A 21,104-nucleotide genomic window follows, 5' to 3' on the forward strand; every position below is an offset into this window, starting at 1 on the left:
TGGGAGCTCCCAGCCTAAGCAGCTCAAAAGCGGCCGGAGGCGAGCGGCGCCCCCGCACCCCCGCACCCCGTCGGAGGTCCCCGGGCGCCCAAGCCCGGAGGTCCCCGGGCGCATCAGGAGAGGCGACCTGGCCCGCTCTCCCTCCCGTCCGCGCGCCTCGGGCGTTCCAGTCCGCGCCGCGGAGGCTCCTCTCCCGGGGTGTCCCCGCCGGACCGCTCACCGCCCTCCGGCGCGGGCTTCCAACCGCACCCGAAAGGCCGTCACCGCCAGTGCGGGCGGCGGAGCGGGCCCGCCGTGCCACACGCGACCGCCGCCAGGCCGTAGCCGGGTCCCGGGCCACAGCAACGAGAAGGCACTTTCAGGGGGAAATGCACCCGCTTGAGGCAGTCGGGGCACCGGTGGGGACGGACACCCGAAACCCGCGGCAGCAGCGACAAGCCAAGCCGCGGCAGGACCGCCGGAAGTGCGGTGCGCGCAAGGGCCGGGCGCGGGGTGGCCTCTCTAGGCGCGCGGGAGGTCTCCGCTCTCGGTGGCTCTGGAGCGCGCCGCAGAGCCGTCCGTCAGGAAAATGGCGCCGGCGGGGAAGGCGGGGCCGAGGGCGGCGCTGGGGGCTGTCGCACGCCAGGACTGGTGGCCCGGGGGTGTGGGCGGGGACGAAGGAGGCGGGCCTCCCCGGGATTGGCGGGTGCGCAGACGAGGCGGGGCGTCCCCTTTGTCTGGGTCCGTTGCGGGCGCCCGTCCCTTCGCGCGTGAGGCTGCGGCGTGGAAGGTGAGTGGGGGGTTCGCGCGGGCACCGGCAGGTCGGGACCCCCCCACCCGCACGGAGGCCGCAGCCGGGTCGTCCTCGCGGACAGGGCGCTTCCCTGCGGGCGCGGGTCCCGTGGCCGGCGGACGCGAGCGGCCTCCTCTGCCTCCGCGCGCCCCGGGCGCCCCGCCGGCCGCCACACCCCAGGGCCCGCCTGCGCCTCCCCTGACCCGCAGCGCTCGGCCGCCGCCGCGCCCCCGGCACCGCCCGCCCCACGCTTCCGGGCCCCTCGCTGCGGCCCCGACCCGAGCCCCTCCCCGCGGACGGCCGGCCTCACCCCGCGGCCCTCGGCCCTCACCCCGCGGCCGCCGCCGCGCCCCGAGCTCCCCCGCAGGCCGCGGGACTCTGCAGACTCCCCCGCGCGCCCCCGCCACGCTCCCGGGCCCCTCCCCCGCGGACCGCGGACCCCGCGGGCGCTGCAGGGCGGCGGCGGGGCCTCGGGGGGAGGACGCGCCCGGGCGCCGGGAGGGCGGTCCGTGAGCCGCGTGTCGCGGGGCCCCCGGAGTCCAGGGCCGGCTGAGAAGCCCGCAGCGCCTCCGCACCTCGCGGCCGGCCGTGGCTCCGCGTCCGAGCGGCGCTGGGGTCTCTGGGCCCCAGGGCGGAGCTTCTCCGTCTTCGTCCGCGCGCTCGGCTTCCCGGGGCTGCGGAGGGGCCGAGACCAGCCTCCTCCGGCCTCGTCGCCGGCGCTTCCCCGGTGCGTCGTCGGTTCTCCCGGCCTTGAGGCGAGACGGTGCGCGTCGGGGGCAGCGCGAGCGTGCGGGAGAGCGTCGGGCGCGGGGCCGAGGGGCGGCCGCGGGGAGGGTGGCGCCTTGGGTCGCGCGCCCCGCCCGGTGGTCGCGGGGTGTCGGAGTTTGCGTCCCCGGGGCTGGGTGCGGTGGAAACGTCGGGTGCTTCGTGGCCCCCGGTACGGCCGGTCCCTGCTCCGCTCCGTGGGCGCCGAAACTCCGCAGACGACGCGGGGCTCCGGTGCCTGTGTGCTCGCTTGGGGGCTGTCGGAGAGATTTCGGCTTCTTAGTGGTCGAGCGTTGCCTCCGAAGGCTTTCGAGCTTTGTTGTCGTAAAGGGCTTTCCCCTTGCCAGGTTCATTTTTAAAACAAACCCCCGTTTTCTCGGGTTCTTGTGCAATGGTGGATCATCTGGAGTTGATTTGGTGCGGGGTGAGAGGAATCCAGCGTCGTGGTTTTCTCTGCTGCTGCTGACACCACCTATTGAAAGATTCATCTTTCCATGGGTTTGGAAAACCACCTTTGTCGTGCCTTAAATTCGTGCGTGATTTGGGGTCCATTCTGGAATTTGGTGGCTTGGATGTGCATGAGGTCTTGATTTTCATGCAGCAGATCTGGAAGTCTCTGCCCCCATATTTCTGCTTTTGGTGCTTTGCTTAAAAGGCCCTTCCCACCTGAAATAATATAAACGTGTTTCTATAAAACGTGATGTAGAATTTCTGCTCTTCATTCGTTAGCCTGCCCGGATTCATGAGACGTGTAGTATTTGATAGGAGATGATCAATTTTTTTCTACCCTTTTTTTTTTTTTTTATCTTTTGGCCTTCCTCTACCTTCTGGGAGATCTGCTGAACTTCATGCACAGGCCCGTTCTACTTTTCCTGAAGCATTAGCTCGTCCTAGCCCCATTTACTGAACCCCGTTTCGTCAGCAGTTTGAAGTGCCTCCTGTTCTCCGTTTGTGTATACGGATGTGGCCCTGCTCTGCCCGGTTCCTGTGTCACCCCTTTTCATCCAGGCCCACTTGGCTCTTGGGGCACCTTGGTTTTGTGGATACAGTGAGAATTTACATTTCATTTCTATAGAAATAAGTTTATTTTAAGCTTGTTTCTTGTGTCATTTTGAACAGGATCTTTTTCCCTATGTATTTTCTGCCCAGGTCTTGCTGGTGTGTAGGAAGCTATGGGTCTGGGCGCATGATCGTTTTCTGTGGAAGATTGCAGGGTTCTGCTCTGGGTTCACACATGGCTCAGAGAGGTCTCTCCTGAAGATGCGTCCCCCGTGGAGGGCACGGGACTCACTCCAGCAGGAAAGCCCGTAGGTGAGGTGAGGATGGTGAGGACAGAGGAGGAAGATCTTCGGAGCTGCCCGGCCCAGACCAGGGAGTGGGGGTGCGCCTGTCCTGGCCTGTCACTGTGGGCAACGTCTTTGGAAGATAGGCGTGCCTGTTCTTCTCCATCAAGCCCAGGAGGAATTCAGTAAGGGCAACGAGTTCCTAAAACTTAGCTTACCAAACAAAGTGATCATAAACCTCAAAACTTTAAGTTCTAAGCTCTTTGCGCCTCCACGGTCCCTTCCTTAGTTGCTGGCTGCTCCACCGTCAGGACAGCCGGGGCCTGCTTGGCACAGAATTTCTCTGCAGTCTGGCTTCTTTCCCACGAAGCGTCCAGTGCTGCTGAGAACACGGATCTGTTCTGGTTTTGTTGGGGTTACTCCCTGCTCTCTGAGGACATTTCCAAAAATGAAACTGCTGCATCTGAGGAATGACTGGCTGATGGACGGGTGGGCACTGCTGCAGGGCCCCCCAGGGGTGCGTTTGTACTTGGCCGTGTGTTGGGGGTGGCATGGCCGTCTGAACAGAACTGGGCATGCCCACCTAATCTCCCTTCCTGTCTCAGCTCCCGTGTTGGGGCACCTGGGTGGCTCCATCCGTTGTTTCTGACTGTTGATTTTGCCTCGGGCCATGACCTCAGGTTGTGAGATCAAGCCTCACATTGGGCTCCGTGCTGAGTGTGGCGCCTGCCCAAGAATCTCCCCACCCCGCCCCCACGCCCCTGCCCCTCCATTCCCTTGTTTAAAAAACAAACCAACAACTCCTGTGTTTTTTCGCAGAGCAAAGCCTGGAGGTGTGGGCATCGGAATCACGGGGGTCAGGGTGGAAGAGAGGGCAGCTCAGGAAGTGCCAGTTCTGGGCCCTGGATGGCTCTGTTCACCTGCCCGACGGCTGTCAGCTTTGGGGGCCACAGTGTTTTGCGCATCTTTGTGTGCAGTCACAGACTTGTTCAAAACTAGTCGGTACCACTTCTTGTATTTGTTCTTTTTCTTTATCTGATACAGGAATATGTCTTAGTTCCTTTGGGCTGCTCTAGTAAAATACTGTAGACGAAGTAACCTATAAAACAGACGGTTCTCAAGTGCTGCAGGCTGCAGGGTGCCTCCGTGGTCGGGGAGGACCTTTTCGGGTTGCAGACTTCTTGCCGCGCCCCACATGGTGGAAGGAGTGAGGAAGCTCTGTGAGGTTCTTGGACTGATCCATTGCGAGGGCTCCGGCCTCATGACCTAAGCATTTCCCAGTGGCCTCACCTCCTAACACGACCCCGCTGGACGTTAGGGTTTCACCATGTGCACATTGGAAGGACGCAGATCTTCAACCAAAGTAGCAAGTATACTAGTGTGTGTGCTCCTGCATGGTAACGTGTGAAGGTCGTCCTGGGTAGAGAGCCTTTGTTTCAGTGCTTTTCTAGGACTGTCCCCTCCACCCCCCCCCCACGCCCCGCCGGGAATCTTGCGCTTTGCCTTGTACACCGGCCTCCATGCCTCACTCAGATTGACAGCCTAGGTTTTTGAGTTAATTTAATTGAACGAGCCCAGCAGCATCTGACTTCGCACCTTGCTGCCTCTTGAGGCCTGCGGAGGAAGGGTGTGGTCTCCCTGTTTTATAGGTGAGGACAAAGCACTCACACTTCTTGACCCTGGAGGCATTCTTTCTGAAGGAGGACATTATGGACATGCTCTCTGCGTCCCATGGTCTCATTCATCTACTGGCTGTCTCCCCCAGCTTAAGTCCTTCTCAGGGGGTGTGTGACCTGTGTGTGGAAGGACTGTGGCTTGGCAGTGGCACCATCCTTGGGTCTGTGTCCATCCCAGGGGCGTGCCCACTCTGAAATGGTCTATCCGACTCGTCTCCATTATGCCAGGTGGCTTTCCTGAGAAAGAGAGTGAAGTATGGGTTCATAGCTCTTATTTCATTCACTTAATCAGCAAATACTGGGTTGCTGGCCGCTCTGGGACACAAAGGGAGAATCAGGACCGGGAGACAGGCCTTCAAGGTTTGGGGATCAGGAAGGCCCTCGATGAGAGGGTTATGTGCCAAGAACCGGCCAAAGGTCAGGAGCCTCCCTAGCTGAAGGGAAGCCCAGGCAGGGGTTCTGACCAGCCTCGAAGCAGCTGTGAAGGAGCCAGGAAGGGGTTCAGGCCAGCAACAGCCACTGTTCCCACAGTGGGGTTGAGGGTGCACAGGGGAACAGCCCTGCTGCAGCAGGGCCACGTTCTGAACGTGCTTGGAGGGTGGAGGAGGGAGGGTGTGGACGAGGAGGGGGAGGAGCGCTCGGAGGGCTCATCCTGTTGAGTGTCTGACTCTTGGTGTTGACTCGGTCATGAGATCAGGCCTTGTGTTGGGCTTCACACCCAGTGGGGAGTCTCCTTAAAGATTCTTTTGCTCTGCCCTTCCCCCTGCTTGTGCGCGCTCTCACTCTCTCTTTCTCAAATAAATAAAGTCTTTTAAAAAAAAAAGCCAAGTGCCTCCTCGGGTCAGCTATACCTGTGTCCAGCACTCACTGGGGAGGTCCTGACTGGTGTTCCCGTGGGTGTTTCTTGTTGAGTCCTGGCCGGGTTGCGGTGGGGCCTACCTGGTTCCCAGGGTGCACAGGTGTCCCCAGGCATCTCAGGCAGGATTTTTGCGGGGCTCACAGAGTCCAGGGATCATTGTTCCTGAATTGTGGAGTAAGAAGTGGCGGGGGTTTGGGGGTTGGCCTCCCAGCGCTAGGGTCTGTGAAGGCAAGGCTGGGCCCCTCATGTACTCCCTTTTCCTCAGCCCCACAGGCTCCTCTGACCTCCATCTTCCTCGGAAACCTCGGGCGATCCAGCCATGGCAGCGGCCAGGCTCCTGCCGCCGCCAGCAGGACCCCAGGTGAGCTGCCCTCGAGGCCTGTGCAGCACCTCTGGGTTCCCTCCCAGCCCTGCTATGCCCAGGGCTCCAGGTGGTTGCCTAAGTGTCCCTGCGTCTGAACCCCGTGGCCTCTTCCTGTTACACTCCCCCATCGCCCACCCTCCCCCGCCAGGCTGTTCACATATGTTTCCCCTACCAAGGGCATCTCCACTTGCATCCACTCCATCTCGGATGTGGAGACTTAGTCCAACCTGCAGCAGCCCCTGTCATTCCAGGCCAAGGTGACCTTTGAGGATGTGGCCGTGCTCCTCTCCCAGGAGGAATGGGACCGCCTGGGCCCTGCTCAGCGGGGCCTCTACCGACACGTGATGATGGAGACCTATGGGAACGTGGTATCGCTAGGTATGGCCCCTCAGCAGGCCTCTTCTGTGTCTGTGTGCTCAGCCAGGGGTGGGGGCCCTGTGGTGGGGGCTCTAGAGGAATGGCAGTCCCATCTGTCATGCCTGCAGGTCACTCGGGTAGGGTGGGGTGCGGGTGGTCACAGATACTGCGTTGACAAAAGGCCTTCCCTCCCGTGAGCAGGACTTCCCGGATCGAAGCCCAGTGTGATCTCTCAGCTGGAGCGAGGCGAAGAGCCATGGGTCCTGGACGGGCACGGGGCTGAGGAGACTCGGGGCCTGGGGAGCGGCCGGTCAGGTGAGTGAAATGAGCTGGCCCTCCTTCCCTCGGGGTTAGTCAGTTCCCAGTGGCTGTGGGCACTGGCAGGGGATAAACAGCAGAGTAACGTCCCGCCTCTTCTGGCAGAGGCTTAACGCAGTGAATTGCACTTAGGTTGTAACGGCAGATGGCAAGTTCCTACTAACCCTTCAGCTCTCTTTTCCTTTTGCAGACAGCTACAGGCGTGAGCACACGACAGCTTGTCCGCGACAAGACAGTTCACCCTGTCCATGGGGTAGGTGTGTGTCTCGTCGTTCTAACCCGTACAGTCCCTGCAGGTATTAGTGCTCAGGATTCACCAGAGTGTGTTCTGACTTTGGGGAGGGGTTTTCTAAATTAAAAATCTGTTTCAGTGCAATTGTTTTTCTCCCTTTGTCTTGTCACATGTAAAACACTCTTCCCTAGTCTGTGCTCAAATCTGAAGCCACCATTCTGAACGTGAGGGCTCTGCTTAGGCTCCCGCACCACGCGGGCACAGGGCGGCCTCGCACCGACAGCAGCCTGAGTCTGTCTGTGAGCAGGAAAGTTTGGTCATGCGTGGGTGTGAGGACACGGAACATTGAGTGAGTGACCTCCCGTACAGTTACTTTTTAACTTTTTAAGGTCATCTTGCTCATCTTGTTACTTTGGCGTCAGGGAAGAAACTACCTATTCAGGAAACTTCAGACGGTAGAAACGGTACTTTTCAGTGCAAATGGGCTTACTAGCTTTATGTTTTGATAATGAGACTTTAGAAGTCAAAAAGCAACTAAACCGTGTTTCCCTGTTTAAAAAACACATAGTATAACCTTTTAAAAGTAAGATGTATATTGGGCCCTTGGGTGGCTCAGTCATTAACCTCTGCCTTCAGTTCAGGTCATGATCGCAGGGTCCTGGGATCAAACCCCACATCAGGCTCCCTGCTCCACAGGAAGCCTTCTTCTCCCTCTCCCACTCCCCCTGCTTGTGTTCCCTCTCTCACTGTGTCTGTCTCTCTCTTTGTAAAATAAATAAGTAAAATCTTTTAAATAAATAAATAACAATAAATTAAAAATAAAAAGATGTATACAAAATGTTATCAGATAGAGGACAGTAAACTCAGATTTTTTAAATGAAGAACCTATTAGTGTTACCATTTTGTAACTGGTAACTATATACACCCAATAATTGTTCTGAAGGGAATAAAAAATACAGAAATAATCCGGTAATAAAAGCGGGCACACAACTTGAACAGGTTCTGATAGAGGAGGAAAACCAAAGGGCCAGTAAATGTGAGAACATGCTCGGCCTCATTATTCATCAATAAAATGGAAATCAAAACCATTCTGATTCACCATGTCACACCTTCAGAATGAAAAACGTGGGGGAAATGGTAAAAGGGGGGCTGTCGAGTTTGGGTGAAGCCGTAAGGCAGCTAATGAGGGTGTAAATGTTGTGCACACTTCCTTTAGAAACCCGTTTGGCATTCTCTAATGAAGGTGAAAATACAGGTCCCTGTGCCAGTGCTCCGCTCTGGTGTGCACAGCGAGGCTGTTTGTATGTGAGCACCAAGAAACATACATAAGAGTCTTCGTAGAGGCGTGCAAAATTGGGAGTGACCCAAATGTCCACCAGCAGTAAAATAGATACATGAATAAATTTTGGTGTTTTAATTAAAAAAAAAATCATGGTGAAAATGGTTTAATAACTACTTTGGAACAATGTGATGAATCAGGAACATAGTGTTGGGAGAGGAAAACAAATTGAACACCAGGTACTATGATATTATAAAAATCTCATAAATATGCCTAATTAAGTTATTGGTTAGAGATACAAATTTCTAAGATAAAGCTATTTAAAAAAAAACAAAAACACAAAGGCTTCTACTTTAGCCAAGATGAGAGTAAACTGAGATGGGAGTTACCCCCTCAACTGAAACAACCTAAAAACAACAAGATCTATGAAACCACAGCTCTCACGGTGTTGGGCATCTTTCTCTCAGTGGATGTCAGTCAGTGAAGGAAATTAATCCCCGAGAGACAGGAAACAAAGGGCTGATCCCTACAACTGCTCTAAGCATAAAGCTTGGAGAAGATCACCATGTGGGGAGAGGAAACCGGGAGAGGCCAGTGGTCTCCCAGACTTGAGAACACATAGTCAGGAGACCAGAGACACCAGGGAGGCTAGGAGTCCCACAGAAGCGTCCATCTGACAAAGAGAACTCTGGAGATCGGTAGGAAGACCCCTCGAGTATTGGCACTAGCATGGAAACAGTCCAGTGCCAGGAAAGAGCCCCCTCTTTAGAAGGAGTAGCAGCTACAGTAGTCAGGATTTAAGATGGTCTTCAGAATAGAATGAACGTTTGTGCCCCTTTCCCATTCCTCTGTTGGAGCTCAAAACCCCAGTGTGAATGTATTGCTGGCAAACCCTTGATAGAAGTAATTAAGGTTGAGTGAGATCACACGGCTAGGGCCTGGATTTGTTAGGGTGTCTTCATAAGAAGAGGAAGAGGGGCGCCTGGGTGGCTCAGTGGGTTGAAGCCTCTGCCTTCGGCTCAGGTCATGGTCTCAGGGTCCTGGGATCGAGCCCCGCATCGGGCTCTCTGCTCAGCGGGGAGCCTGCTTCCTCTCTCTCTCTGCCTGCCTCTCTGCCTATTTGTGATCTCTCTATCAAATAAATAAAAAGGAAAAAATTTAAAAAAAAAAAAGGAAGAAGAGGAAGAGAGACCAGAACACTCTTTCTTGGCACACAGAACCTCCCAGATCCCTGCCCCATGGTGTCCATGCCCTGTGTGCATTATCCCCAGGTTTGTGAAAGCGGCTTTTACTCCTATGATTATGTTATATTAAGCTTTTGCTTTTAAGTAATGGAGAGCCCTTTAAATATGGGTCCGGAGGTCAGAGACAGAAGTCAGACTCAGGAATGAGGAGGATTTGATGCATCATTGCCGCCTCGAAGGTGAAACGGCCACATGGCAGGGAATGCACTTAGCAGTTAGGAGCCGAGAGTGGCAAAGAAACAGTCACCTTAGTCCCATAGCTACAAGGGGCTAAATTTTGACAACAGTAAGAATGAGCTTTGAAGTACATTTATTGCCTGAGCCTCCACACAAGAATTCAGACTAACGCTTTATTTCAGCCTTGTGATACACTGAGCAGAGAACTCCCTGCGCTATAGGACTAGAGAACTATAGGCTAGTACTTAGAGTGTCCAGCGCTCACACAAGGCTGGGAATGCTGTCTGCTCCCAATAGCGAGAGCAGGAAACCTGTAGCTCATGGGGTCATCAGAGAGCTCACTAGTGGGGGAAGCACCCTGAGCACTACTCTGGTCTGATCCTTCAAAGGTGCAAGGCAAGGACCAGATGCAATTTAACCAAGGATACTTGAGCTCTAGAATATTTTTTCTTTTCTTTTTTTTTTAAAGATTTTATTTATTTATTTGAGAGAGAACATGAGCGAGGAGAAGGTCAGAGAGAGAAACAGACTCCCCGTGGAGCTGGGAGCCTGATGGGGGACTCGATTCCAGAACTCTGGGATCATGACCTGAGCCGAAGGCAGTCCAACCAACTGAGCCACCCAGGCGTCCCTTTTTTTTTTTTTTTTTTTTTTTTTTTTTAAATATTTATTTACTTTAGGGGCGCCTGGGTGGCTCAGTTGTTAAGCGTCTGCTTTCGGCTCAGGTCATGATCCCAGGGTGCTGGGATCGAGCCCCACATTGAGCTCCCTGCTCAGCAGGAAGCCTGCTTCTCCCTATCCCTCTGCTGCTCCCCTGCTTGTGTTCTGTCTCTCTGTGAAGTAAATAAAATCTTTTTAAAAAATAATTATTAGAGAGAGGAAGAGCAGGGAGAGAGAAACTGAAGCAGACTCCGTACTGAGCAGAGAGCCCAACGTGGGACTCGATCTCACGACCCAGAGATCATGATCTGAGCCAAAACCAAGAGTCAGACGCTTAAACAACAGCCCCATCCAGGCTCCCTAAGCTCAAGAAATAGGGGCGCCTGAGTAGCTCAGTGGGTTGAGCCTCTGCCTTTGGCTTGGGTCATGGTCTCAGGGTCCTGGGATCGAGCTCTCTGCTTGGTGGGGAGCCTGCTTCCCCTGCCCCCCTCTCTCTGCCTGCTTGTGATCTCTCTCTGTCCAAAAAAAAAAATCTGTGTGTGTATATCATCTCTAGCACCAGGGCACCTGCGTGGCTCAGTCATTAAATGTCTGCTTTTGGCTCAGGTCCCGATCTCAGGGTCCTGGGATGGAGCCACACATCGGGCTCTGTGCTCAGCGGGGAGCCTGCTTCTCCCTCTCCCTCTGCCACTCCTACTTGTGCTTGCTCTCTCTTCTCTGCCAGATAAATAAATAAAATCGTTTAAAAAATATAGTCCAGGGACGCCTGGGTGGCTCAGTTGGTTAAGCAGCTGCCTTCGGCTCAGGTCATGATCCCAGGGTCCTGGGATCGAGTCCCACATCAGGCTCCTTGATTGGCAGGGAGCCTGCTTCTCCCTCTGCCTCTGCCTGCCACTCTGTCTGCCTGTGCTCGCTCTCTCTCTCTCTCTGACAAATAAATAAATAAAATCTTTAAAAAAAAAAGAATTCTAAAAAATATATCCAGCATCAAACAAGGTAAAATTTGTAACATCTGACATCAACCAGACATCTAAAGAAGGAAGAAAACACAACCAGGGGCGCCTGGGGGGCTCCGTGGGTTAAGCCTCTGCCTTCGGCTCGGGTCATGATCTCAGGGTCCTGGGATGGAGCCACGCATCGGGCTCTCTGCTCGGCAGGGAGCCTGCTTCCTCCTCTCTCTGCCTGCCTCTCTGCCTACTTGTGATCTCTCTCTCTCTCTGTGTCAAATAAATAAATAAATTTTAAAAGATTTTATTTATTTATTTAACAGACAGAGATCACAGGCAGGCAGAGGCAGGCAGAGAGAGAGGAGGAAGCAGTCTCCCTGCTGAGCAGAGAGCCCTATGCGGGGCTCCATCCCAGGACCCTGAGATCATGACCCGAGCCGAAGGCAGAGGCTTTAACCCACTGAGCCACCCAGGCGCCCCAGTAAATAAAATCTTAAAGCACACACACACATACAACCATAATTAGAAGGAAAAAAAAGTCCTATTAAACTGACCAAAAATGACATCAGTGATAGAAGACAAGGCTATTCAAACAAAGAATTTATTCCATGTGTTCAAGGTCTAGAGGGAATACTGAGCATATTAAGTAGGAGCATGGAAGATTTGTGAAAGACCCATTTCTGATTTCTAAAGATGAAAACAGTGAGATGAAGAGTTCAGTGGGTCAAATTAGTGGCAGATTAGACATTGCATAAGAAAAGATTAGTGAGGAACAGCTGGGGGGCTCAGTCTGTTGGGTGTCTTCAGCTCAGGTCAGGATCCCAGAGTCCTGGGATCGAGTTCCGCGTCAGGCTCCCTGCTCGTTGGGGAATCTGCTTCTCCCTCTCCCCTCCCCCTTCCCGTGCTCGCTCACTTGCTCTCTGACAAATAAATAAAATCTTAAAAAAAAAAAAGATTAGTGAAAACAAAGTCATTTAGAAAGTCCTGAAACAGAAGAAAAAAAAGTCTACAGGGTGTTCGTGATCTGGGGGGCAGTCTGAAATGGCCTACTGTATAGCTGACGCCAACAAAACAGGGAGAGGGGGTTAGAGAAAGTATTCTAAGAAATGATGGTTGAAATTTTTCCAAATTTGATGAAAAGTATAAACTCAGATCTAGGACTCTACACCTCTACATGATAAAATTACCCCGAACTACATCATAATCAAAAGAAGTATTATAACTAAGAAGCCAAGAAAGGAGATCAAATAGAACCATGAAAAGTAACAATTTTTTTTAAAGGAGAAGGAAGAGGTCCCGAACCGCGATGTTTCGTGGCCGCTCTAGGGCTTACATACACGTCTCTAGCCACCAAGTACCTTCAGACGAAGTTCACGCCATTTCACAGTAGGTTAAGACTTCGTGCACTGGTTGGGTCTGCTCCGGCCGCAACAAAAGGTCTTTGACAGAGTGACTAAACATCAGAAATCTTACTCTCCCAGCTCTGGAGGCTGGAAGTCTGAGACAAACCGCAGTCAGGTTTTGCTGAGGGCTTTCTTCCTGGCCGGCAGGCAGCAGCTTTCTGGTGCCCATACGGCCCCTTTCTGGGCCTGTGCAGGCCTGGGGCAGGGGAGGTGGGAAGTGAGTAAACTCCCTGGTGTCTCTTTTTCGGCACTAACCCCATCATGGGGGTCCCGTCCTTGTGATCTCTAACCCTGATCACCTCCCAAAGGCCCAACCAGGTATCACATGGGGTCTTAGGGCTTCAACCTGTAAATTGGTGGTGGGGGACACAACATTTAATCCATTTAAACAGCCCTCTGTTTCTTCTTGGATCATTTCTGTTGGCCCATTTTCAAGCTCACTGGCTTGGGTCCACTGATGAGCACAGTAGAGGCGTCCTTGTGTGGCTGTGTTTTTCAACATCGGGCATTTGCGGCTGGACTCCCGCAGTGTCTGTCTGCGGAAACCCCCGACCTGGTCATTCACATTGTTCCAGCAAACGGGCCACCTCTAATTCTAGTTCCGTCGATCACTTGGTCTCGGAGTCTGTGTGTGTGTCTTCTTTCTCTTGGGTGTCTCGTAACTTTTTATCAAGTGTCAGCTGTCAGGACAGTAGACATCAAGGTGAGCCGTCTCTGCAAACAACCTGACCTGCTGGGCTGGTAGTGTGACAGCCTGAGTCTAGTCAGGGCTCGGGCTGGGCTCTGTTCTTCCCAGAGTGGCCTTCATCACACCACAGAGGTTCCTGGGAGACCCCTGTCTCCCAGGTGTGCCCACGAGAGCAGGTTTTCTTCGTGCTCCCACCCCCACCCAGGCAGTAGTACGCAGTGGCTGGTTACTCGGGGGCTTGCTGGCCTTTGGGCCAGAGGCTGGGGCAGACGAGAGGGTGCGCCACTGTTGTGTTCCTGGGTCGCAGCCCTTCCCTTAGTTGAAGCGGACTTCTCCCTGCTGGGCTCATGATCATTTTCCTGCCTCTCCCTCAGGAGTAGAGCATCATTTTGATTGCCCTCCCCAGCCATTGGAATTTTTATCTGTGCCCTAAAATGAGAAGTTTGTTTTCTCTCGCGCAGAGACTTGGCAGCATTTGCTTTGCGGAGGAGGAGGGTTCAGGTGGGTCCACAGGCGGCATCCTCTGGACCTGCCCTCAGGGGAGAAGCCCATAGTCAGGAGCCCTGCATCTGTGGTTCTTTGGAAATTCACTGTTTTAGCTAGGGGCTGCTTCCTTGCTGGGGTGGTGGCCTGTCTTCCATCTTTTACCTCTCATCCGGGCACCTCAGCGCAGTTGTCTGCCCGTGCAGACACCTGTCTCTCCTTAGGTTCAGGTCACTTGGTTGCCATCATGACCTCGGCTCTGTGACAGATTCAAGAAAGTTACGATTTTGTAGGTTACCTGACTTTCTCTTGCTGTTAGGGAGGCAGTGATACTCTTCCCGGCTTTCTTCCTCCTGGGGCATTCCAGTTAATATGTAACTAATAATTAGTATAGTAACACTGCTTTCCATCGTGTATAATAGTAGTGATACTAACAGTAAAAGGGACATGGGAAATGTAACTGGATTGGTCAGTGTTTCCACTTGACTTTCTGTATCAGACTGTGCGCTTTTGTCGGTCATGGTGAGGAGTCATCCCGTGTCACTGATGAGCAGGCAGGGCTGGGCAGGACGGACATGACAGTAAGCTCCATGTCAGCATGGAGTCTGCTTGTGACTCTCTCTCCCTCTCTCTCCAAAATTAAAAGGTTTAAAAAAAAAAAAAAAAGTTAAGCTGTCACATGCTGGTCTGACCGTAGGAACTAGGGGTTTGAACACTGATGGGGAAAAAGAAAGATAAGGAATCAAAAAAGAGATGTGGATCCTGAAGCCCACCAGCCAGGAGAAGTAGGAGCCTATTCTGGGAGGAAGGAGCCAAGTTCTCTGTTGGACCCCTGACACGGATGTGCGGGTGGGCCATCTAGATGGCGAGGTGAGCAGAGCCCCCACCTGAGCCTGGAGAGCACTGGGAGATGGAGGGGTCCTTGTCCGTGTCTAGAGTGCAGCTGAATCTCGGGGTGGGTGCGGAGAGCCCGTTCGTCAAGCCCGGAGTGGGACTCCAGCCTCTACAGGAGCCCTTAGCTCAGGGAAGTCTCCAACTCTGTTCTCCTGCCTCTTCTCAGATGACCCTCTGCTGAGGGTCTGCTTCCATCTGGCTGCCACTGACTTCTGCAAGAAGCATTAACATTTGGTAGGTCTTCCTGCCCCCGCCAAGGTAACCTCGCCGCCAAAAGGCAACACAGATCAAAACAAGCATATTTTATTTATTGACCACCTTGGCCCAAATCTTTCTCCAAGCCCCAGCCAGAACTCCCTTACGGCGCATTATGTAACAGTTGTCTTCCCGGACCAAGTCATGAACTAATTAAAGAGTGAAGCTTGTATCTCAGTATGCTGTGACCAGCAAGGTGTGGGGAACTTGCTAGTCTAGATAGGACACTGTTGGAAAACAACTGGGTTCTGTTCCGCTTTCTAATAAAGAACCACAGAACGAGACATACTTGCCACCAGATGGAGGCGAAGGACCACCACAGGCGGCTGTTCTGGGAACGGCCTCTGAGCACGAGGGAGCAGAGCGCAATACAGAGCGAGCTGTATTACAGTACAGCAGAGCTCTCTGAGCTGGGAATGCCCAGGTCTGCCCTCTGAACCAGGGAAGTGAGTTCTGGAGAGAAGGGGGAGCGAAGAGCACGCCACGTGTGTGCCCATTTGGGCGCCGTCCTAGCTCGTCGTCTCGAGATGGCTGGGTCAGCCTCTACGTTGCCCTCAGGGCTGCAGGCCCCTCGACGCCTGTCGTAGACCCTGAGTGCGTCTGCGAGAATTCTCAGCCGTCCTCTGCCCGGGGGCTTCTCGTTCCAGAATGACCCTCCAGTGCACCCGTTTTTTTGTGGTTTGTTTTTTTTTTAAAGATTTTATTTATTTATTTGACAGACAAAGATCACAAGTAGGCAGCGAGGCAGGCAGAGAGAGAGGAGGAAGCAGGCTCCCCGCTGAGCAGAGAGCCCGATGTGGGACTCAATCCCAGGACCCTGAGATCATGACCTGAGCCGAAGGCAGCGGCTTAACCCACTGAGCCACCCGGGTGCCCCAAGTGCACCCGTTTTTAATGCTGTTCCTGGCCGAGGTCTTTGGGAAGCCGGGGGTGGCAGCTGGGTGTTTGGAGGTGGCCTCCTAGGCTGCAGGGCCCACAGGAGGCCTCGCCCTGGGCCAGCAGTCAGGCTCTTGCTTCTGGCCCTGACATGGTATCGGCGCCACCTGTTGGGGGTCGTTGGTAAGGACCACTCCTTGAGCACAGTCTTGTCCTCCCACAAAGCCCTGAGGTCCCTTGTGAAGTCTTGGTCCTTCCCTGACCGGCATCCTGTCCTCTCAATGGCTTGGTCTCCAAGATGTGAAACACTTGTTCTCAGGGATGCCTGGCTGGCTCAGACGCTAGAGTACACAGGTTTTGATCTCAGGGTCATGAGTTCAAGTCCCATACTGGGCGTAGAGCTCTCCCCAAAGGGGGGGGAAATTTGGAAGCCACCCTGTCCTCCCCCACTCGCACCGTAGAGAGTACCCAACCTGACACGAAAAACATCTCTGCAGTGCTCACTGCTGCTCTGCAGGCCACATTCCAGCCGAGCTGTGGCACGTCTCCCATTGTGTGTCTCCTCGGGCTTCCCGGTGCATTCTCTGCGGAGAGGAGGTCCCACTTGCCCACGCACGAGTCCTAGGGCCCTGTGTGTGTTGGACACGCTCGTCTCCCAGCTCCACCTGCCCTCCTGTCGCTGTCTGCCCGCTGTCTATTCTGTGGTCCTGGGTGGGGTTCCGGTTTGATGACGGCTTCTGGAAGCTCTGCATGTCAAGACTCCAGGGTGCGGCTCCTGAGTGGCTCGGTGGGTTAAGCATTTGCCTCCCGCTGCAGTCACGAGTCCCGCATCGGGCTCCGTGCTCCATCACGAGTCCCGCATCGGGCTCCGTGCTCAGCAGGGAGTCTGCCTCTGTCCGTCTCCCCGCTTGATCTCTCTCAAATACAGGAAATCTTAGAAAACAGAGATGACAGGGAGAGTGGGACTCGGGCAGTAGTGGCCTGTCACCTGCCGCTGTGAGCCTCGTGCCCTTTCACACCTCTCCGACTGCCCTGTCTGCCTGGGCACGTTTCTAGTTACTGGACACAGTTGTGAGTTTTCTCCCCGACGGCAGCTCACAGGGCGTGTGCATTCAGGGACGGCAGCCTGGGGGCCACCTCTGGGGACGTGCGCTCTGCTGTTTTGAGTAGGTGGGCAGTTAACTTTTACTTTGGGTTTGTTGTTTCAGAGCATGAGAACAAGGGAGAGAACCCGAAGAGGGATTTGAGTCTGAAGCCGTTTCTTTCCGAGGAAGGATCCGCGGTCCTGGGGGGGGCACCCTCAAGCCAGCCCGATCACGGACCGTGCAAAGCCGAGCAGAGCCGCCCTGTGAGCCCAAGCCCCGGCGGCCCTCCTGGAGCTCGGGTCCCCAGCCGCGGTGGGCCTGCCCCCGCGCAGCAGGCTGTCCCCGGCGGGGAGAGACCCTACAAGTGCACCGAGTGCGGGAAGTGCTTCGGCCGCAGCTCCCATCTGCTGCAGCACCAGCGAACCCACACCGGGGAGAAGCCCTACGTGTGCGGCGTGTGCGGCAAGGCCTTCAGCCAGAGCTCCGTCCTCAGCAAGCACCGCAGAATCCACACGGGCGAGAAGCCCTACGAGTGCAACGAGTGCGGCAAGGCCTTCCGCGTGAGCTCGGACCTGGCGCAGCACCACAAGATCCACACGGGCGAGAAGCCGCACGAGTGTCTGGAGTGCGGGAAGGCGTTCACGCAGCTCTCGCACCTCATCCAGCACCAGCGCATCCACACGGGCGAGCGGCCGTACGTGTGCGCGCTGTGCGGCAAGGCCTTCAACCACAGCACGGTGCTGCGCAGCCACCAGCGCGTGCACACGGGCGAGAAGCCGCACGAGTGCGCGCAGTGCGGCCGCGCCTTCAGCGTCAAGCGCACGCTCCTGCAGCACCAGCGCGTGCACACGGGCGAGAAGCCCTACACGTGCAGCGAGTGCGGCCGCGCCTTCAGCGACCGCTCGGTGCTCATCCAGCACCACAACGTGCACACGGGCGAGAAGCCGTACGAGTGCGGCGAGTGCGGCAAGGCCTTCAGCCACCGCTCGACGCTCATGAACCACGAGCGCATCCACACGGAGGAGAAGCCGTACGGCTGCTACGCGTGCGGCAAGGCCTTCGTGCAGCACTCGCACCTGACGCAGCACCAGCGCGTGCACACGGGCGAGAAGCCGTACGTGTGCGGCGAGTGCGGGCACGCGTTCAGCGCGCGGCGCTCGCTGGTGCAGCACGAGCGCATCCACACGGGCGAGCGGCCGTTCCGCTGCGCGCAGTGCGGCAAGGCCTTCAGCCTCAAGGCCACGCTGATCGTGCACCTGCGGACGCACACGGGCGAGCGGCCCTACGAGTGCAGCCGCTGCGGCAAGGCCTTCAGCCAGTACTCGGTGCTCATCCAGCACCAGCGCATCCACACGGGCGAGCGGCCCTACGAGTGCGCCGAGTGCGGCCGCGCCTTCAACCAGCACGGCCACCTGATCCAGCACCAGAAGGTGCACGCGAAGCCCTGAGCCCCCCGGGGGCGCCCCCCGCGCGCGGGACGGGCTGCCGAGGGCTCCGCCCCGGGCGGAGGAGCGGGAGGGAGCCTGTCGCGCGGCCCTCGTGGGTGCGGGCCCGGGCGCCGTCGGTGCCCGCGCTGGCGGGAGAGCGTGAGGCTCGGGCCGCAGCAGCACGTTCCCGCCTCCGAGTAAAGTTCGCGCTCCCAAGAGGACATGCCTTTTCTAAAGACAACAGTTGCTCCAACTGCTGCGCGAACGTTTGGGTTATTTGCACTATTGTTAGACCACCGCAGTGTTGTGTGGATGAAGAATGGCCGTCGAGCGTCGCCGTGTAAGACGGCTGGAAACCCTGCGTGTGTGCAACCACTTGTTTTGTGTGAACAAAGGAAACCGCCTAAGGAGGAATTAGGGAGAAATGATGTGAACTCAGAAAACGCTTCAGCTGGCGTCTGAACTTTATTCCAGATCAGAAGGAATGTCCTAAGTGAAAATTCAACTCAGAAATGGATCTTTGCCTCAAAACCTAGCCTTATGATTTACAGACCGTATGCCCCGGAGATCGTGGGATGTCTGGGGCCTCCAGACCCTGTGTGGGTTGCAGGGGAGCTCTGCACTCAGAGCCCAGACCTCATAGCCACTGTGTTACTCAAAAGACAGTTCCTTGGTACATATTTTTAAAACCTAAAATTATCACATTCAAATTGCTTTTTTATTATCTGAAATTTCCATTCCTATATTTGAGGGCTTTTTTATTTTTTACTCCTGATTGCAAAAGTGTCTAGTATCCATTTTCATATACTGTAATGAATCTGTTTATTCATAATTTTTTTAAAGATTTTTATTTATTTGACAGTGATCACAAGTAGGCAGAGAGGCAGGCAGAGAGAGACGGGGAAGCAGACTCCCCGCTGAGCAGGGAGCCCGATGCGGGGCTTGATCCCAGGACCCCGAGATCATGACCTGAGCCGAAAGCAGAAGCCCAACCCACTGAGCCACCCAGGCTCCCTTATTCATAATTTTTTTTTCATAATATTTTAAAGATTTTATTTATCTGACAGAGATCACAAACAGGCAGAGAGAGAGAGAGGAGGAAGCAGGCCCCCCAATGAGCAGAGAGCCCGATGTGGGGGCTCCATCCCAGGACTGGGGGTGGACCCTGAGCCGAAGGCAGATGTTTTAACCGATTGAGCCACCCAGACACATTAAAAAACATTGAAATGTTTTTTAATTTTTAAAAAACATTTTATTTATCTGACAGAGGCAGCGAGAGAGGGAACACAAGCAGGGGGACAGGGAGAAACAGGCTCCCCGCTGAGCAGGGAGCCCGATGCGGGTCTTGATCCTGGGATCCGGGGATCATGACCCGAGCCTAAGGACTGAGCCACCCAGACATCTCTAGTTGATTCATAATTTTTAAGTTTTTTCCTCTCGGAAACAGCTTCTCGGGAGAAATGAAGGACTGTGACCCTTAGGTCCGCAGCGGTGCACTGACGCACAGACACTCCCCTCTGTGTGATGCAGGTGGGAGGAGCCATCGTCACGGGTGAAACTCTGGAAGCTGAGGCAGCAGGCGTACTGCAGAGAGGAGACGGGCTCCTCCTGAAAGGAGTCGACATCATTGATGTGTAGAGCAGAGCAGCTGGGACAACAGGCGCTAAAGCCACAAGTAGACAGGACTTGGGATCACTAAGGAGATGCTAGAGAGAAGATGAACTCACAGAGACGCTCCTTCCGTGATGGCTGAACCTCCAAGGAGATGCTGTCCAGGCTGGTGCAAGGCAGAGGGGCTAAATCCCTCAGGTCCTCAGGTGTTAGGTGTAGACAGTAGCCGAAGTCACTGGCCCACGGGCAAGCTGCCACCCCCCGCTGGCAGAGTCTGTAGCTGGCGGCTGCCCCTCAGAGCCCACCACTACTTGGGGCACAATTCTTAACCCTGCGGAGAGTTACAGTAAGAAATAGTCATGTTCTAGTCAAGACAAGAGTAAGAGTTCAGGTAAACACAATGTACAGAAATACTTGTTTGGGAAAATGCCGCATATGCCACAGGACAACGTACGTGATATGGTACAAGTCATTCTGGATTGTTAAATGCACCAAATACAGGGTTTCTGGGGAAATCTGCAAAATGCATAGTTCGCTTTTCGCCCTTCTTAAAAGAAGTGTACCTACTACCACTCTGCCTTTTCTTCCTGCTGACCTGTCCCTGACCCCTTAGCTGGCGAGTGCACAGGCTCAGGTGTCCGTGGGGCTGGGAGATGAGCCTCAGTGCCCTTCTCCCTGGGGAGGATCCCTGGGCCATGCATTTTTGTCACTCACCCCTCCAAGGATCAGGACGTAGCACAGAAACTGCTGGAACATACGGGCAGTCTGCATGTTTGGAAGTGGTTTCAGGCACTTAAATGACCTTTGGGATCTCTTCACCCTGTTTTTTTGTTGTTTTGTTTTGTTTTAAAGATTTTATTTATTTGACAGACAGAGATCACAAGCAGGCAGAGGGGGAGTGGGGGGAAGCAGGCTCCCCGCCGAGCAGAGAGCCCGATGCTGGACTTGATCCCAGGATTCTGGGATCACGACCCGAGCCAAAGGTAGAGGCTTTAACCACTGAGCCACCAGGTGCCCCTCCCTTCACCTGTTAATAGCCTGCCAGCCGTTACTGCCCACCTCTCACTGGTCAGCAGCATTCCATGCTTATTTTGGACCTTTTAATTTTTATTTGGAAGTCTTTACATCTTACGCATTTCAATCCTTCTCTTATTTTTCCTTACTGCTACCAAGAATTTGACACTTAGTTCTCAAATTTTCTGTAAGTTAGAAAACACCCAGAGTTTTATTTCCGTGTACTATGTATGATCTGACGTTGTCCAATAAAAAAGGACTGACTAGAGCACCTGCTTGTGGGCGAAGGGAGATCAGGGGCTGCCGTAAGGATCGACGACGAAGCAGTGGCCAGAGGACATGCGCTGGCCGTTCCCAATAAAGGGAAGTACAATGAGAGCCTGGAAAGGGCTGAAGTGTGCCCGTTTCAAACAAAAACATTCCACCTCCTGATCC

General features: G+C 54.6%; 1 protein-coding gene across 4 annotated transcripts; it reads left to right on the plus strand.

Moving 5' to 3' along the window:
• Nucleotides 1-231: 231 nt before the first annotated feature.
• On the plus strand, nt 232-18,118 carry ZNF250 (zinc finger protein 250). Of its 4 annotated transcripts, none has more exons than XM_082720342.1 (6): nt 232-769; nt 5,621-5,716; nt 5,956-6,097; nt 6,278-6,391; nt 6,585-6,647; nt 16,741-18,118. In XM_082720342.1, exons 2-6 carry the CDS (start codon nt 5,675-5,677, stop codon nt 18,063-18,065), a joined length of 1,686 nt encoding a protein of 561 aa, XP_082576468.1. In that variant the 5' UTR covers nt 232-769; nt 5,621-5,674; the 3' UTR covers nt 18,066-18,118. The 4 variants fall into 4 exon arrangements, with proteins under 4 accessions (XP_082576468.1, XP_082576470.1, XP_082576469.1 ...); XM_082720344.1 differs by having other exon boundaries at nt 235-769; nt 5,971-6,097; XM_082720343.1 differs by lacking the exon at nt 232-769 and adding an exon at nt 5,446-5,529.
• The last annotated feature ends 2,986 nt before the right edge of the window (nt 18,119-21,104 follow it).

Source organism: Mustela nivalis (assembly GCF_964662115.1).
Source record: "Mustela nivalis genome assembly, chromosome: 2".
Classification (NCBI taxonomy): domain Eukaryota; kingdom Metazoa; phylum Chordata; class Mammalia; order Carnivora; family Mustelidae; genus Mustela; species Mustela nivalis.